Source organism: Lithobates pipiens, unplaced genomic scaffold (genome assembly GCF_037356315.1).
Source record: "Lithobates pipiens isolate NorthernLeopardFrog02 unplaced genomic scaffold, aLitPip1_a1.2 Scaffold_3, whole genome shotgun sequence".
Lineage (NCBI taxonomy): Eukaryota > Metazoa > Chordata > Amphibia > Anura > Ranidae > Lithobates > Lithobates pipiens.
Genome location: NW_027507790.1, coordinates 46,092,087 through 46,111,391, shown reverse-complemented (window position 1 = coordinate 46,111,391; position 19,305 = coordinate 46,092,087). Strand labels below are relative to the sequence as shown.

Here is a 19,305-nt window from a genome sequence, read left to right as displayed (position 1 = left end):
ATCTATTAGTTTGATTTGCTAAAACTCTTATCAAGATGAATGTTTTTTTTCTTTGTTATTTTGTTAAGTAAACACCCTCTACACTCTCAATAACTTTGTAGAATTGGAAAAGGTGAACTAATATTTAGTTTAACTTTTTACACATTTGTAATTGCACCAAGTGATAACACCTTTCAGGTTGCAGCATTGTCACTGTTACACAAAATTGTTTGACATGAAATCTCAATGATGACAAAACTTTATAAAGATATTTTTTTTATTGAATGTTTCATGCAGACAAAAGACAGAAAACAGAACATACCCCTTATTTGTGTTACTGTTTTGAAGAATATAGAAAAATGTGGGCAAATGATTAATTAGAAACAGTTACAGTGGTTAAAAAAAAGTATTGAAGTGGACTTTTTTCAATGGCTTAAGCTAATTAGAATAATACCCATAATTGGGAATAGGCTGTTAATGGCTCTCTGATCTCTTCAGTGTCTGGACATATTCTTGGCCCTCATGTTTCACTTTGCAAGAGTATTCCTCATGTGCTTTATAATCAGAAGAGGTCATGGTGAGGAAACTGCTTCCCATGTATGAGTTGTCACTCTGTTTGGTGTTTGATGATGTGGAGACTCCAGTTGTCCAAGATTTCCCATCCACCAGCCACTCTATTGTTGCAGACTTGGGTTTGAAATCACTGGCAGCACAGACTAAAGTGGCTGCATTTGCCTCTAATTCCTGTGCAGATGGAGGATACAGCAGCACCGATGGTGCCTTCACTTCACCACCTATTGAAACATGAAAAAAAAAATGTTAAAAAATGTACTTATAACAGACGATTTACAAATTATTAAGTCATTGAAATGGAAGATAATGGGAAAAAAACACACACAAGTACAAATTACACCTTAAATTACTTATAAAATTTAATGTTTTACTTATTTCAACCATTTGTGGTTGATTAGATTAAATCTTACATAATCCATTTTGGTTGTATTTAATGCTGAAGGATACAGATGGCTGGACACACAGTTGGTTTACTAAACACGGAGAGTACAAAATCTGGTGCAGCTCCACATGGAAACCAATCAGCTTTCAGTTTTTTTTTGTTTTTTTTTGGTCAAAGCTTTATTGATCAAGTTGAAGGTAGAAATTGATTGGCTACCATGCACAACTGCTCCAGATTTTGCACTTTCCAGTTTTAGTATATCAACCCCTTACTAACAATCTGTTTCTAGATGAGACAGCAGAAAATGTGTGTTATATCTAATATCCTTTTTGATAAATATTTAAACACTGCCAATAAATTATATATTTAGCTAGGTTTGAATATTTTCTATATGTAGTCTCTACTTACGGTATGTTTTATGAATAAATCCAGCCTGTAGCAAAGTTTTCAATAAGCTGAAAATTAATATCTAGTGAAAATAATGTGCTGTGGGGTTAATTTACCAAATAAAAATAGGCTGTTCACCTTACAAGGTAATTTTCACTTTGCAAGGGGATTTTCCCTTAGCTTCATGTATGTGGTGAAAATGCACTTGGCAAACTATTTACCCAATCAAGTAAAAGGAAAATAAAGGAAAGAAACAATATTTTTGCTTGGACATCAGCAGAGCTTTACCTCAAACAATAATCTAAAGAAAAATTCCCTTGTAAAGTGAACAGCCTTTTTGCATTTGGTAAATCAACTCCTGTAGATCTTATGAGTACAACATATTTCAAGTGAATGTATATAATAATTGTTATTTGAGTTAAACATATTTTTACATCTGTTGGCTGCTTTCAAAAATACAGTTTGCTGTTAGTATTATTTGTTATGGCAGGTATGCACCCCATAAAGCTTAAATCTTGAATCAAGAACAGCATTTTAAATTGTTACATAGAACCCAGAATTATCTGGGTTGCATCTTTCATACAATTCAGCTGAACGTAATGAAGGTTTGTGCTGCAGAGTTTAGTTCCTCTTTGGCATAAATTACCAAAAAAAAAAAATTAATAAAAAAAAAAAGTTTGTCATTGACAGCTGTTTCCAGATGCATACTGTAAATAGCGAAAAAATAAAGAAAAAAATGTAGAACTTACTCTGGACAGTAAGTTAGGTTCCACCACCACCGACAAGACCCCACAGTAATTTAAAGTTGTACAAAAACTAAAATACCTTAATGGAGCCCTCAGAACACTATGATTAATGAGACAAAGGCAGAACCTATGTAGAACTTTTGTAGGAATGTCTACATTTATTACAATGTTAAAGTATCATCAAGCCATTCCATTTTATTATACAGTTAGCCTTCAAGCAGTCAACAACAGGGTTCAGTTTTTTATTTGTGACACCAAGAAGCAAAGTACTTTTATTTTGACGCCATGTAAAAAACTGTTCTCAATATTACACTGCATAAAGAAATTATTAGGTAGGTGCACAAGTTTATTGCTCACCACACACATTAGAATTTGACTGCACAATCTCCTTTAGATCTACCAATAATTATGCAGTACAAGCTCCTGCTTGTTTAGATATAAATAATTTGGATATTTCCTGCAAGTCCTTATATTAGATATTTTGGTAAGTCTAAGGCTACACCTGCATTTAGGTTGGTAATCTGGTAAATTTGAACTGTATCCCTCCCAGACCAGGTTCTCCTGCCTTAGGATGTACTTGCCTTTACCTGAGTTTGTTTGCCTTTTTAGCTAGTAGCCCTGAACAGTGTATTCTGATTGTGGGGAAGTCTCCCTGCTGTGAGAACACAATAACTCGGTGGGAGTGATCCCCCCATCCATCTCAAATGTGTGGATGGAGGAATCATGTCAGTTTTCTGCGTTCAACTCACTGGTTGAATGTAAAAACTGAATCATCTATGGGCTGCTTTAAAGGAGATTGTATAAAAGATTAAAGAGTCAGATTGCAATGTGCACATGGAGCTTATGACCTGATCTTTAAAAGATATCTTACACTACTTCTGCACTCAGATAAAAAATATATAAATATAATTTCACACAAAAATAGGAAAATAGTGTAAAATAAAATCAATGTCCGAATTAATATAGGACAAGGATTGTAAAAAAGTGTAGAAAGATAAAACAAAGACACATTAATGAGAACATACGGAATGTGGAAAATTATAGCAAATCGATCAAAGTACATTAAAATAATTCTATTATTAGGCAGTAAGTTATTTGTATTGTGCATATATCATTTTATAGGCTTAGAAAGACACACATTGCAGATAGAATCAAACACAGATATAGAAAGGACTGTATAATGCAATAAATGTCAAAATTAATATTTGAAAAATAATTTTAGAGGCATAATTTTATAATATAAAATAAAATAGACAAAATAATCAGCATATAGTATAAGTATTGGCATTATTACATAGTACTTACTGTTGATGCTGAGTGAAGTTCCACCACCGAAAATCCTCCACAGTGATTTAGAGATGTACAAAAACCTTCAGTAGAATACCTTCTGTAATGGGGCCCGTAGATCAGCTAATACCATAACTGAAGAGACATATGGCTCCAAGGTGGCTTTAATAATGAAGAACAGTTTAAATGTCCACGCTTCTTGTGATCTTGAGATATCTCCAAGGACATCTATTGTATCATACAGGTTGCCTTCACAGTCACCCACAATGTTTTTTAATTGTTACCCCAAGTATTAGAGTGCTATTGTTCTGACACCATAAAATAGCAGTTAACATTAATATGAAGAAGAATAGCCTGCAGATCTAAGTTGTAATGTTTTAAAATACCTCTAACATCTTTCCTCTAAAAAAAAGTATTTGATGTATGAATAAGGATAATGAAGATGTTAATGATGGATAATATCAATATTATTGATCTGGGACCATAAAACAGTAGTTCACTATACAACTTAGGTGAATTATTAGGGAAACCCACGGGTCAAGTGCTAATGTTTTAAAGGACCTCCAACATCCCCCCTCATATATTTGATCGGTGTAATATGCCATGACAAGGATAATGATGATAATAATTATTTTATCTTTCACGCCACATTCAATTTTGTCAGTCCTTAATTTATTAGAACAGTAATAAAGTCACATTTTACCTGATGAGATTATATATTGGCTTTTCATATTAGCTTTCATATTTATTTTTACACAGGTTTTATAAGATTTATTTTTGCAGTATTGTATAGGAAAAGATTGTTTCTTTAGTTTGTCGCCAAGCGTTTTTTTAATTTACCCTTTTATCGCATCCTATTTGCTATCATAAATTACATTATCCTACCTATTTCACTGTTAACTGCGTTACATATCTTACTGATCATTTTCTTAGTACCAAGGAGATGAGACTACAGTTTATTGGACTATTTGTGTTGTGGTCATCTTCCACCCCCTACATTTCTGATATGTATTGTATCCTATAGTTACGTGAATTCAGGTCACACTTTTGTGGCATAGAAATTTTACACATGTGCATGTTGGCGGCACAGTGGTGTAGTGGTTAGCACTCTCACCTAGCAGTAAGAAGGTTCGCATCCCAACCACGACACTACCTGCCTGGAGTTTGCATGTTCTCCCTGTGTCTATGTGGGTTTCCTCTGGGTACTCTGGTTTCTTCCCACAATCCAAAGACATGCAGATAGGTTAATTGGCCTCTGTCCAAAATTGGCCCTAGTATATGAATAGGGACCTTGGATTGTGGGCTCCTTGAGGGTAGAGACCAATGTGAGTGTGCAATGTATAGGGATAGGGACAATTGTAGACACTCACTCAAGTTGAACTGGATGGACTGTAGTCTTTATTCAACCTTACTAACTATGAAACTATGTTAGTCAATCAGCTTCTAATTTCAGCTTGTGCAATTAATCTTTGACATTAAAACCTGAAAGCTGATGTAGAGCTGCACCTTAGGGTTAAAACCAGTACCAAGGAAATGAGACTACAGTTTATTGGACTATTTGTGTTGTGGTCATCTTCCACCCCCTACATTTCTGAAAATTATTCTATCCTATAGTTACAGGAATCCAGGTCACATTTTTGTTGCATAGAAATTTGACATATGTATACATATGTCTCAGTAAGTTATAGGCCATCTAAAGAACTGATATATTGTATTTACTAAACCTGTAGAGTACAAAATCTGATGCAGCTGTGCATGTTAGCCAATCAGCTTCTAATTTCAGCTTGTGCAATTAATCTTTGACAATAAAACTTGAAAGCTGATGCAGAGCTGCACCAGATTTTGCATGCTCCAGTTTTAGTAAATCAACCCCATTGAGTGGTTCTGTCATGACATTAGCTTTACCCAAGAAGGTGAAATCTATTAGTTTGATTTACTAAAACTCTTATCAAGATAAATGCTTTTTTCTTTGTAATTTTGTTAAGCAAACACCCTTTACACTCTCAATAACTTTGTAGAATTGGAAAAGGTGAACTAATATTTAGTTTAACTTTTTACACATTTGTAATTGCACCAAGTGATAACACCTTTCAGGTTGCAGCATTGTCACTGTTACACAAAAGTGTTTGACATTAAATCTCAATGATGACAAAACTTTATAAAGATTTTTTTTATTGATTGTTTCATGCAGACAAAAGACAGAAAACAGAACATGGCCCTTATTTGTGTTACTGTTTTGAAGAATAGAGAAAAATATGGGCAAACGTTTAATTAGAAACAGTTACAGTGGTTAAAAAAAAGTATTAAAGTGGACTTTTTTCAACGGCTTAAGCTAATTAGAATAATACCCATAATTGGGAATATGCTGTTAATGGCTCTCTGATCTCCTCAGTGTCTGGACATATTCTTTGCCCTCATGTTTCACTTTGCAAGAGTATTCCTCATGTGCTTTATAATCAGAGGAGGTCATGGTGAGGAAACTGCTTCCCATGTATGAGTTGTCACTCTGTTTGCTGATTGATGATGTGGAGACTCCAGTTGTCCAAGATTGTCCATCCACCAGCCACTCTATTGTTGCAGACTTGGGTTTGTAATCACTGGCAGCACAGACTAAGGTGGCTGCATTTGCCTCTAATTCCGGCGCAGATGGAGGATACAGAAGCACCGATGGTGCCTTCACTTCACCGGCTATTGAAACATTAAAAAAAAAATGTTAAAAAATGCACTTATAACAGACGATTTACAAATTATTAAGCCACTGAAATATAAGATAATGGAAAAAAAGCACACAAAAGTACAAATTACACCTTAAATCACTTATAAAATGTCATGTTTTACTTATTTCAACCATTTGTTGTTGATTATATTAAATCTTACATAATCCATTTTGGTTGTATTTAATGCTGAAGGATACAGATGGCTGGACACACAGTTGGTTTACTAAAAATGGAGAGTGCAAAATCTGGTGCAGCTCCACATAGAAACCAATCAGCTTCCAGTTTATTTTAGTCAAAGCTTTATTGAACAAGTTGAAGTTAGAAATTGATTGGCTACCAGGCACAACTGCTCCAGATTTTGCACTTTCCGGTTTTAGTAAATCAACCCCTTACTAACAATCTGTTTCTAGATGAGACAGCAGAAAATGTGTGTTATATCTAATATCCTTTTTGATAAATATTTAAACACTGCCAATAAATTATATATTTAGCAAGGTTTGAATATTTTCTATATGTAGTCTCTACTTATGTTTTATGAATAAATCCAGCCTGTAGCAATGTTTTCAATAAGTTGAAAAATAATATGTAATGAAAATAATGTGCTGTGGGGTTCATTTACCAAATAAAAATAGGCTCTTCACCTTACAAGGTAATTTTCACTTTGCAAGGGGATTTTCCCTTAGCTTCATGTATGTGTTGAAAATGCACTTGGCAAATGATTTACCCAATCAAGTAAAAGGAAAATAAAAGAAAGAAACAGTATTTTTGCTTGAACATGATTGAAAGATGGACATCAGCAGAGCTTTACCTCAAACAATAATCTAAAGAAAAATTCCCTTGTAAAGTGAACAGCCTTTTTGCATTTGGTAAATCAACTCCTGTAGATCTTATGAGTACAACATATTTCAAGTGAATGTATATAATAATTGTTATTTGAGTTAAACATATTTTTACATCTGTTGGCTGCTTTCAAAAATACAGTTTGCTGTTAGTATTATTTGTTATGGTAGGTATGCACCCCATGAAGCTTAAATCTTGAATCAAGAACAGCATTTTAAATTGTTACATAGAACCCAGAATTATCTGGGTTGCATCTTTCATACAATTCAGCTGAACGTAATGAAGGTTTGTGCTGCAGAGTTTAGTTCCTCTTTGGCATAAATTACCCAAAAAAAAAAATTACTAAAAAAAAGTTTGTCATTGACAGCTGTTTCCAGATGCATACTGTAAATAGCGAAAAAATAAAGAATTTTTTTTAGAACTTACTCTGGACAGTAAGTTAGGTTTCACCACCACCAAAAAGACCCCACAGTAATTTAAAGTTGTACACAAACTAAAATACCTTAATGGAGCCCTCAGAACACTATGATTAATGAGACAAAGGCAGAACCTATGTAGAACTTTTGTAGGAATGTCTACATTTATTACAATGTTAAAGTATCATCAAGCCATTCCATTTTATTATACAGTTAGCCTTCAAGCAGTCAACAACAGGGTTCAGTTTTTTATTTGTGACCCCAAGAAGCAAAGTGCTTTTATCTTGACACCATGTAAAAAACTGTTCTCAATATTACACTGCATAAAGAAATTATTAGGTAGGTGCACAATTTATTGCTCACCACACACATTAGAATTTGACTGCACAATCTCCTTTAGATCTACCAATAATTATGCAGTACAAGCTCCTGCTTGTTTAGATATAAATAATTTGGATATTTCCTGTAAGTCCTTATATTAGATATTTTGGTAAGTCTAAGGCTACACCTGCATTTAGGTTGGTAATCTGGTAAATTTGAACTGTATCCCTGCCAGACCAGGTTCTCCTGACTTAGGATGTACTTGCCTTTACCTGAGTTTGTTTGCCTTTTTAGCTGGTAGCCCTGAACAGTGTATTCTGATTGTGGGGAAGTCTCCCTGCTGTGAGAACACAATAACTCGGTGGGAGTGATCCCCCCATCCATCTCAAATGTGTGGATGGAGGAATCATGTCAGTTTTCTGCATCCAACTCACTGGGTGAATGTAAAAACTGAATCATCTATGGGCTGCTTTAAAGGAGATTGTATAAAAGATTAAAGAGTCAGATTGCAATGTGTACATGGAGCTTATGACCTGATCTTTAAAAGATATCTTACACTACTTCTGCACTCAGATAAAAAAAAATATAAATATAATTTCACACAAAAAATAGGAAAATAGTGTAAAATAAAATCAATGTCCGAATTAATATAAGATGAGGTTTGTAAAAAGTGTAGAAAGATAAAACAAAGACACATTAATGAGAACATATGGAATGTGGAAAATTATAGCAAATCGATCAAAGTACATTAAAATAATTCTATTATTAGGCAGTAAGTTATTTGTATTGTGAATATATCATTTTATAGGCTTAGAAAGACACACATTGCATATAGAATCAAACACAGATATAGAAAGGACTGTATAATGCAATAAATGTCAAAATTAATATTTGAAAAATAATTTTAGAGGCATAACAGTGTGATAGAAAATAAAATAGACAAAATAATCAGCATATAGTATATGTATTGGCATTATTACATAGTACTTACTGTTCATGCTGAGTGAAGTTCCACCACCGAAAATCCACCACAGTGATTTAGAGATGTACAAAAACCTTCAGTAGAATACCTTCTGTAATGGGGCCCATAGATCAGCTAACACCATAACTGAAGAGACATATGGCTCCAAGGTGGCTTTAATAATGAAGAACAGTTTAAATGTCCACGCTTCTTGTGATCTTGAGATATCTCCAAGGACATTTATTGTATCATACAGGTTGCCTTCACAGTCGCCCACAATGATTTTTAATTGTTACCCCAAGTATTAGAGTGCTATTGTTCTGACACCATAAAATAGCAGTTAACATTGATATGAAGAAGAATAGCCTGCAGATCTAAGTTGTAATGTTTTAAAATAACTCTAACATCTTTCCTCTAAAAAAAAGTATTTGATGTATGAATAAGGATAATGAAGATGTTAATGATGGATAATATCAATGTTATTGATCTGGGACCATAAAACAGTAGTTCACTATGCAACTTAGGTGAACTATTAGGGAAGCCCACGGGTCAAGTGCTAATGTTTTAAAGGACCTCCAACATCCCCCCTCATATATTTGATCGGTGTAATATGCCATGACAAGGATAATGATGATAATAATTATTTTATTTTTCACGCCACATTCAATTTTGTCAGTCCTTAATTTATTAGAACAGTAATAAAGTCAAATTTTACCTGATGAGATTATATATTGGCTTTTCATATTAGCTTTCATATTTATTTTTACACAGGTTTTATAAGATTTATTTTTGCAGTATTGTATAGGAAAAGATTGTTTCTTTAGTTTGTCGCCAAGTGTTTTTTTTATTTTCCCTTTTATCGCATCCTACCTTTTTCACTGTTAACTGCGTTACATATCTTACTGATCATTTTCTTAGTACCAAGGAGATGAGACTACAGTTTATTGGACTATTTGTGTTGTGGTCATCTTCCACCCCCTACATTTCTGATATTTATTGTATCCTATAGTTACGTGAATTTAGGTCACACTTTTGTGGCATAGAAATTTTACATATGTGCATGTTGGCGGCACAATGGTGTAGTGGTTAGCACTCTCACCTAGCAATAAGAAGGGTCGCATCCCAACCACGACACTACCTGCCTGGAGTTTGCATGTTCTCCCTGTGTCTGCGTGGGTTTCTCTGGGTACTCTGGTTTCTTCCCACAATCCAAAGACATGCAGATAGGTTAATTGGCCTCTGTCCAAAATTGGCCCTAGTATATGAATGGGGACCTTGGATTGTGGGCTCCTTGAGGGTAGGGACCAATGTGAGTGTGCAATGTATAGGGACAATTGTATACACTCACTCAGGTTGGACTGGTGTCTTTATTCACCCTTACTAACTATGAAACTATGTTAGCCAATCAGCTTCTAATTTCAGCTTGTGCAATTAATCTTTGACATTGAAAGCTGATACAGAGCTGCACTTTAGGGTTACAACCAGTACCAAGGAGATGAGACTACAGTTTATTGGACTATTTGTGTTGTGGTCATCTTCCACCCCCTACATTTCTGAAAATTATTGTATCCTATATTTACAGGAATCCAGGTCACATTTTTGCTGCATAGAAATTTGACATATGTATACATATGTCTCACTAAGTTTTAGGCCATCTAAAGAACTGATGTATTGTATTCACTAAACCTGTAGAGTGCAAAATCTGATGCAGCTGTGCATGTTAGCCAATCAGCTTCTAATTTCAGCTTGTGCAATTAATGTTTGACAATAAAACATGAAAGCTGATGCAGAGCTGCACCGGATTTTGCATGCTCCAGTTTTAGTAAATCAACCCCATTGAGTGGTTCTGTGATAACATTCGCTTTACCCAAGAAGGTGAAATCTATTAGTTTGATTTACTAAAACTCTTATCAAGATAAATCCTTTTTTCTTAGTAATTTTGTTAAGTAAACACCCTTTACACTCTCAATAACTGTGTAGAATTGGAAAAGGTGAACTAATATTTAGTTTAACTTTTTACACATTTGTAATTGCACCAAGTGATAACACCTTTCAGGTTGCAGCATTGTCACTGTTACACAAAAGTGTTTGACATGAAATCTCAATGAAGACAAAACTTTATAAAGATATTTTTTTATTGAATGTTTCATGCAGACAAAAGACAGAAAACAGAACATGGCCCTTATTTGTGTTACTGTTTTGAAGAATAGAGAAAAATATGGGCAAATGATTAATTAGAAACAGTTAGAGTGGTTAAAAAAAAAGTATTAAAGTGGACTTTTTTCAACCGCTTAAGCTAATTAGAATAATACCCATAATTGGGAATAGGATGTTAATGGCTCTCTGATCTCTTCAGTGTCTGGACATATTCTCTGCCCTCATGTTTCACTTTGCAAGAGTATTCCTCATGTGCTTTATAATCAGAGGAGGTCATGGTGAGGAAACTGCTTCCCATGTATGAGTTGTCACTCTGTTTGGTGACTGATGATGTGGAGACTCCAGTTGTCCAAGATTGTCCATCCACCAGCCACTCTATTGTTGCAGACTTGGGTTTGTAATCACTGGCAGCACAGACTAAGGTGGCTGCATTTGCCTCTAATTCCGGCGCAGATGGAGGATACAGAAGCACCGATGGTGCCTTCACTTCACCGGCTATTGTAACATGAAAAAAAAAAATGTTAAAAAATGCACTTATAACAGACGATTTACAAATTATTAAGTCACCGAAATGGAAGATAATGGAAAAGAAGCACGCACAAGTACAAATGACACCTTAAATCAATTATAAAATGTAATGTTTTACTTATTTCAATCATTTGTTGTTGATTATATTAAATCTTACATAATCCATTTTGGTTGTATTTAATGCTGAAGGATACAGATGGCTGGACACACAGTTGATTTACTAAAACCAAAGAGTACAAAATCTGGTGCAGCCCCACCTAGAAACAAATCAGCTTCCAGTTTTTTTTTCTTTTTTTTGGTCAAAGCTTTATTGAACATGTTGAAGTTAGAAATTGATTGGCTACCATGCACAACTGTCCCAGATTTTGCACTTTCCAGTTTTAGTAAATCAACCCCTGACTAACAATCTGTATCTAGATGAGACAGCAGAATATTTGTGTTATATCTAATATCCTTTTTGATAAATATTTAATAATGACACTACCAATAAATTATATATTTAACTAGATTTGGATATTTTCTATATGTAGTCTCTACTTATGTTTTATGAATAAATCCAGCCTGTAGCAATGTTTTCGATAAACTGAAAATTAATATGTAATGAAAATAATGTGCTGTGGGGTTAATTTACCAAATAAAAATAGGCTGTTCACCTTACAAGGTAATTTTCACTTTACAATGGGATTTTCCCTTAGCTTTATGTATGTGTTGAAAATGCACTTGGCAAATAATTTGCCCAATCAAGTAAAAGAAAAATAAAAGAAAGAAACATTATTTTTGCTTGAACATGATTGAAAGATGGACATCAGCAGAGCTTACCTCAAACAATAATCTAAAGGAAAATTCCCTTGTAAAATGAACAGCTTTTTTGCATTTGGTAAATCAACTCCTGTACATCTTATGAGTACAACACATTTCAAGTGAAAGCATATAATCATTGTTATTTGAGCTAAACATATTTGACATATGTTGGTTGCTTTCAAAAATACAGTTTGCTGTTAGTATTATTTGTTATGGTAGGTATGCACCCCATAAAGCTTAAATCTCATATCAAGAACAGCATTTTAAATTGTTACATAGAACCCAGAATTATCTGGGTTGCATCTTTCATACAATTCAGCTGAATGTAATGAAGGTTTGTGCTGCAGAGTTTAGTTCCTCTCTGGGATAAAATACCAAAAAAAAGAAAAAATTACTAAAAAAAAAAAAAAAGAAAAAAAGTTTGACATTGAGAGCTGAGACACATTTGAAGAATGGCACTTATGTAGCTAAGCCAGTTATAAATAATTGTTTAGTATCACTTGCAATTTTCTCATGTTTGAAGTACATATTTAAAATAAAGTATTTCAATACAAATCTAAAATACCTTGAAAAAACAACTATCCAAATCATATGTGAGATGAAACCATCCATAACACTCCCACAACATCGCTATAGCATATTTTCTTTTCAACAAAATGAAATAAAATTACAATTTGAAAAAAAAAAAGAAAAACATTGCTACTTACTGTTGACAGACAGTGAGGTCCCGGAGCCAAAGACATACGCACTGTAATACAACCTCGTTCAAAAACCATGTCCAGAACAAAAACATATACTGATGATACACAGTGACATACCTGCAGGTGTCCTTTCTGTATTCTTAAGCTTTCTGTGTTCGTTAAGTACCCACCATCATCTTTCACGGTACAAGGACACAAACTACCCAAGGATGATAATAACATAATATCATTTCAATATTCATTTCACTACAGTACATAACAGTAAATAAAACTTGCTTTCTGGTGAGTCTACATTCACACCTTTGTGTTGTGGAATGTTAATGTTAAAAAATAAAAAAGGTAAAACTTACGTGCCCCGTGTAATGAAATTACATGGAATCTTCCCTTTCTTCATCTTTTTGCAGCCCCCTCTGGCTCGGTAGGCCCACAGGGCAAAATGTATATTGACCTTACCTCATTGTGGGTCTAATATTGAGGTAAGTGGCGGAATACAAAGGTGGTGGTACACTTTGGTGGAGCATGGACATTTTTTGTAGAATATGCACAGCATGCACGCATGTTTATGTTTCATGTTTATATAACATGAAGAGGATATGTGCTATATGAAGAGGACAATGGGTTAAGAGAGATAACAGGATAACACTGGAGTGCTCAGAAAATGCACAGGACTCTTTCAATTCGCACTGCGGATGCACTACATATATGAGAACAGCTTCAATGTAAACCAATGTTATTTCACAAGTCATGTGAATCAGATGCAGTTCAAAACGCATCCAATTCGCAAATACACTATATTACCAAAAGTCTTTACATGCACATGAACTTTAATGGCATCCGAGCCTTGGTCCGTACAGTTCAATATTGAGTTGGCCCACCCTTTGCAGTTATAACAGCTTCAACTCTTCTGGGAAGGCCGTCCACAAGGTTTAGGAGTGTGTCTATGTTTGACCATTCTTCCAGAAGCGCATTTGTGAGGTCAGGCTGGGTCGCAGTCTCTGCTCTAATTCATCCCAAAGGTGTTCTATCGGGCTGAGGTAAGGACTCTGTGCAGGCCAGTCAAGTTCCTCCACCCCAAACTCACTCATCCATGTGTTTATGAACTTTGCTTTGTGCACTGGTGTGCAGTCATGTTGGAACAGGAAGGGGCCATCCCTAAACTTTTCCCACAATGTTGGGAGCATGACATTTTCCAAAATGTCTTGGTATGCTGATGCCTCAAGAGCTTCACTGGAACTAAGGGGCCAAGCTTGAAACCCTGAAAAACAACCCCACATCATAATCACCCCCTCCTCCAAATGATTTGCACCAGTGCACAAACAAGGTCCATAAAGACATGGATGAGTGAGTTTGGGGTGGAGGAAATTGAATAGCCTGCACAGAGTGCTGACCTCAACCTAATAGAACACCTTTGGGATGAATTAGAGTGGAGACTGCGAGCCAGGCCTTCTCGTCCAACATCAGTGCCTGACCTCACAAATGCACTTCTGGAAGAATGGTCAAACGATCACATAGATATACTCCTAAACCTTGTGGACAGCCTTCCCAGAAGATTTGAAGCTGTTGTAGCTGCAAAGGGTGGGTCAACTCAAAATTGAACCTTACGGACACATAATCAGATTTTCAGATGGGAAATGTGTGATGATAGGCTGTTTGTGTGATGACCGTTTGTACACTCCATTAGACAATTGTTGGATTTTCCGCGGACAAATGTTGGATGGCTGGTTTTAAAATTTTCCGTGGACAAATGTCTTTTGTTGGATTTTACAAGCGTGTGTACACATGTCTGTTGGACAAAAGTCCAAATGACAAACACGCATGCTCAGAAGCAAGGACGAGCCAGAAGCGGTAGGTCTTGTAAACTAACGCTTGTAATGGAGAATTAACATTCGTGACGTGGCAAATTATGAAATCTTGAAATACGTATTCGTGTAGCATTTTTTCTATGTCCTTTTAACCATCGGTCATTGTATGATCGAATGATTTTATGAATATTTAAGAAATTGCATTTTTAAAATTCATCTGTGGGTTTGCTGCCCAACGAAGGAGGAATCTTTTTTCTTGATAGACAATTAGGGATGTGGCAACAACACACTGATCTGACATGGTGAAACCCTCTTTTTTGCCAATTTGTAGTGCAGCGTTGCATGCTTGCGCAATTGTCAGTTAAAATAAATGGCCTGGTCATTAAGAGGGTAAATCCTTCCGGTTCTCAAGTGGTTAAGAATGTTGAGACGAATCATTTACTACTGACAGGGGTGATTTATTTAGGCTGCATTCACACCTGAGCGTTTTCAGATCATAAAACACTCATGTCAAAAGTACCAAAATGCCCAACAAGCAAAATCCCATTAATTTAAATAGCCCCTGTTCACATCTGAGCATTCTGTCACCTGAAGCAAAACGTCTGTAGAGTTTTGGTGACCTTTGGACCCCAAAAATGGCAGAAAAACACCTTAAAAACGCCTGAAAACTATACGCCCAGGTGTGAATGCAGTCTTATTCATGTAAAACCCTTATCCAAAAATAAAAAAAAACAACGTTGCTCTGACAGCTTGTGAAACTGCAGTATGAGCTGGTGTTTGGCTTTAAAGCGGAAGGTCCGCCGGGAGTTCTGCCGTTTTTTTTTTTAAAAGCCAGCAGTTACAAATACTGCAGCTGCTGACTTTTAAAATAAGGACACTTACCCGCCCAGTGCGCCCGCGATGTCGGCACCCGAAGCCGATCTCTCGATCGTCTCTTGGGTGCTGCCGCCGCCATCTTGGGTATGGGAATCAGGAAGTGGAGCCTTTCGGCTTCATTTCCCGGTTCCCTACTGCGCATGCGCGAGTCGCGCTGTGCAATAAGGATGGTCCCGCTGCCTCTGGGATCCGTGTGTTTCCCAGCAGGCAGTGGTGGACTTTCGGAAAGGGGTGTAGATTCTGCAGAATCTACGCCCCTTTCCGCGGATAGCTATGCCGGAAGTGGGTGCAGATACCTGTACTGTACAGGTACCTGCACCCCCTCCCCCCTGAAAGGTGCCAATTGTGGTACCAGAGGGGGGGAGGATTCCAATGAGTGGAAGGTCCACTTTAGGGTGGACCTCCGCTTTAACCACTTACAGACCGGACCATTTTGCTGGTCAAAGACCAGACCACTTTTTGGGATTCGGCACTGCGTCGCTTTAACTGACAATTGCACGGTCGTGCGACATGGCTCCCAAACAAAATTGATGTCCTTTTTTTCCCACAAATAGAGCTTTCCTTTGGTGGTATTTGATCACCCCTGCGGTTTTTATTTTTTGCGCTATAAACAAAAATAGAGCAACAATTTTGAAAAAAACTCATTATTTTTTACTTTTTGTTATAATAAATATCCCCAAAAATATATATATATATATATAAAAAAAAATTCCCTCAGTTTAGGCCGATACGTATTCTTCTACATATTTTTGGTAAAAAAAATCGCAATAAGCGATTATTGATTGGTTTGTGCAAAAGTTATAGCGTTTACAAAATAGGGATAGTTTTATGGCATTTTTATTAATAATTTTTTATTATTATTTTTTTACTAGTAATGGCGGCGATCAGCGATTTTTATTGTGACTGTGACATTATGGCGGACACATCGGACATTTTTGACACATTTTTGGGACCATTGTCATTTATACAGCAATCACTGCCATATAAATGCAGTGATTCCTGTGTAAATGACACTGGCAGTGAATGGGTTAACCAGTGGGTGGCAGTGTAGGGGTTAAGTGTTCCTATGGGTTTGTTACTAACTATGGGGGTTGGGCTTTCATTTAGTGAACACTGATCTCTGCTCCAATCCCATGGAACAGAGATCAGCGTCACTAGTTGCTAGGCAGAATGGAGAAATGCTGTTTACAACGGCACTTCTCCATTCACCGGCCCGTGAGACGATCGCGGGTATGCCCACGGCGATCGAGTCCGCAGGACCCGCGACCGGACTCACGGGGGTCCCGACCGGCACGCGAGCGCGCCGGTGCGCTCACGATGGCAGGGCGGCATTGAAGATTGGACGTACCTGTACGCCAATATGCCTGCCCATGCCATTCTGCCAACGTACATCGGCGTGCGCTGGTCGGGAACCGGTCAATCTGTTAGTGTATCTAAATCTTCTAGTACATCTAACACTTCCCTCCCCCCAGACTGACAATGCTGCTGTCCAATCCAATCCTGTCCTGAATCCTAATACAGGAGGTGTGTTACTGGTCAGATCACCAGGTAAAAGCTGAGTAAAAAAGTCTAAAAAAAGAAAACAAATTGCAGCCACCACATATGATTGGTAAGCTGCAATATTTTACATTTTTGGCTGTCAGTTTACTATCACTTGAAGTAAGGCTTTCGTACATTCATTTTGTTGTTGTTTCCTTACATGTCTCTTGCATCATACATGGGACAATGGAAAATGGTATACTAATCTTTCGTAATTTTCCTTTCCTGTTGCATCTTCATGGCAGCATACACCTATGGGTTGTGGCTCCGCCTCCGCAACCTGATAGGACCGCGTAGCTATTAAACCTTGAAAGTGCCCCTGCCCTAGTATTCTCAGTATATAGATACCTCACCTCAGACAGGTGGGCATTTGTATGCTGCCATGAAGATGCAACAGAAAAGGAAAATTACGGAAGGTGAGTATACAATTTTCCATTTACCTGTCGCATCATGGCAGCATACACCTATGGGGAATAACTGGAAAACTGGGTGGGTATGAGCAGAAAAAAAGTTTATTTACAAGGAATTGAGGTATTGGACTGTATAATTGCTCTCCCGAGTTCTACAGTGGCGGAGTCCACTTTGTAGTGTGATATAAAGGTGTTCTTCGAAGACCATGTGGCTGTTTTGCACATGGTTTCCGAAGAGACCCTGCAGTAGGCCGCCCAGGAGGTCGTTATTGTCCTTGTGGAATATGCCCTTAAGCCCTCAGGTATTTGTGTTTGGTTAGGCAGGTAAGCTCTTTTAACTACTTCAAAACCACCGACCGTCAAATGACGGCCAGGTGGCGGACCTTTTGAGGCGGGAGGGCGTCATATGACTTCCTCCCTTTTAAACAGGGAATGCTGTTTCTTCGGTGGCGGCGTGTCACGGAGACACCGCTCGCCACCGAAGGGGGTGAACAGCCATTGGGTATGGCTGTTTATCAGTTGATCGGCCGTGATGAAGTCATGGCCAATCACAGATGGTCACACCCCCACTGTGCACAGAGCATGCGCGCGATCGCGCTGCGTGTGCACGTCGGTGGCGGCATGTTCCCTGGAAACACTGCTGGTCACCGATGCTGGTAAACAGCCATTTACCCACGTGATCGGCTGTGATCGTTTCACAGCCGATCACTAAAATGTAAACAAACCGCGGTAACAAGATGTTACCGGGTTCTCCTCCTCACACACCGATTGTGTGTGAGGAGGAGATTGTGGTAACATCTCATTACCGCTTACAGTGTACACCAATCACCCTGATTGCCCCCCCAATAAAGAGGACCTGTCACCACCCCTTGTAGTACCTGTCTCTCACAGTCCATCAGAGTACCTGTCATAGTCCATCAGAGTACTTGAGTACCTGTCACAGTCCATCAGAGTACCCGAGTACCTGTCACAGCGAATCAAAGTACCCAGGTACCTGTCACAGCCCATCAGAGTACCCGAGTACCTGTCACAGCCCATCCGAGTACCTGGCACAGCCCATCAAAGTACCTGAGTACCTATCAAAGCCCATCAGAGTACCTGAGTACCTGTCACAGCCCATCCGAGTACCTGTCACAGCCCATCAAAGTACCCGAGTACCTGTCACAGTCCATCAGAGTACCCGAGTACCTGTCACAGCCCATCAGAGTACCCGAGTACCTGTCACAGCCCATCAGAGTACCAGAGTACCTGTCACAGCCCATCAGAGTACCCGTCACGGCCCATCAGAGTACCCCAGTACCTGTCACAGCCCATCAGAGTACCCAAGTACCTGTCCCGGTCCATCCGAGTACCAGAGTACCTGTCACGGCCCCTCAGAGTACCCGAATACCTGTCCCGGTCCATCTGAGTACCCGAGTACCTGTCACGGTCCATCAGAGTACCCGAATACCTGTCACGGCCCATCAGAGTACCCGTCACGGCCCATCAGAGTACCCGTCACGGCCCATCAGAGTACCCGAGTACCTGTCACGGTTCATCTGAGTACCTGAGTACCTGTCACGGCCGGGCCATCAGAGTACCTGAGTACCTGTCACGGCTCATCAGAGTACCTGAGTACCTGTCACAGCCCATCAGAGTACCCGAGTACCTGTCACAGCCCATCAGAGTACCTGAGTACCTGTCATGGCCCATCAGAGTACCCGAGTACCTGTCACGGCCCATCAGAGTACCCGAGTACCTGTCATGGCCCATCAGAGTACCCGAGTACCTGTCACAGCCCATCCGAGTACCTGGCACAGCCCATCAAAGTACCTGAGTACCTATCACAGCCCATCAGAGTACCTGAGTACCTGTCACAGCCCATCCGAGTACCTGTCACAGC

At 38.0% G+C, this 19,305-nt stretch overlaps 2 protein-coding genes across 7 annotated transcripts in view; both read right to left on the bottom strand.

Moving 5' to 3' along the window:
* Window positions 1–19,305, bottom strand: part of LOC143940345 (immunoglobulin lambda-1 light chain-like) — an 860,309-nt gene that overhangs the window by 17,423 nt on the left and 823,581 nt on the right. The window lies entirely within an intron of this gene.
* LOC143939922 (immunoglobulin gamma-1 heavy chain-like) overlaps window positions 239–19,305 on the bottom strand; it is a 36,931-nt gene continuing 17,864 nt past the window's right edge. Inside the window, exons 3-8 of the mRNA XM_077461013.1 lie at window positions 12,803–12,840; window positions 10,944–11,261; window positions 5,780–6,042; window positions 3,668–3,756; window positions 3,373–3,437; window positions 239–773 (exon numbers count right to left, since the gene is read on the bottom strand). Of these exons, the coding sequence (XP_077317139.1) occupies window positions 454–773; window positions 3,373–3,437; window positions 3,668–3,756; window positions 5,780–6,042; window positions 10,944–11,261; window positions 12,803–12,840 (1,093 nt within the window). The 3' untranslated portion in view covers window positions 239–453. The remainder of the gene's footprint in view (window positions 774–3,372; window positions 3,438–3,667; window positions 3,757–5,779; window positions 6,043–10,943; window positions 11,262–12,802; window positions 12,841–19,305) is intronic.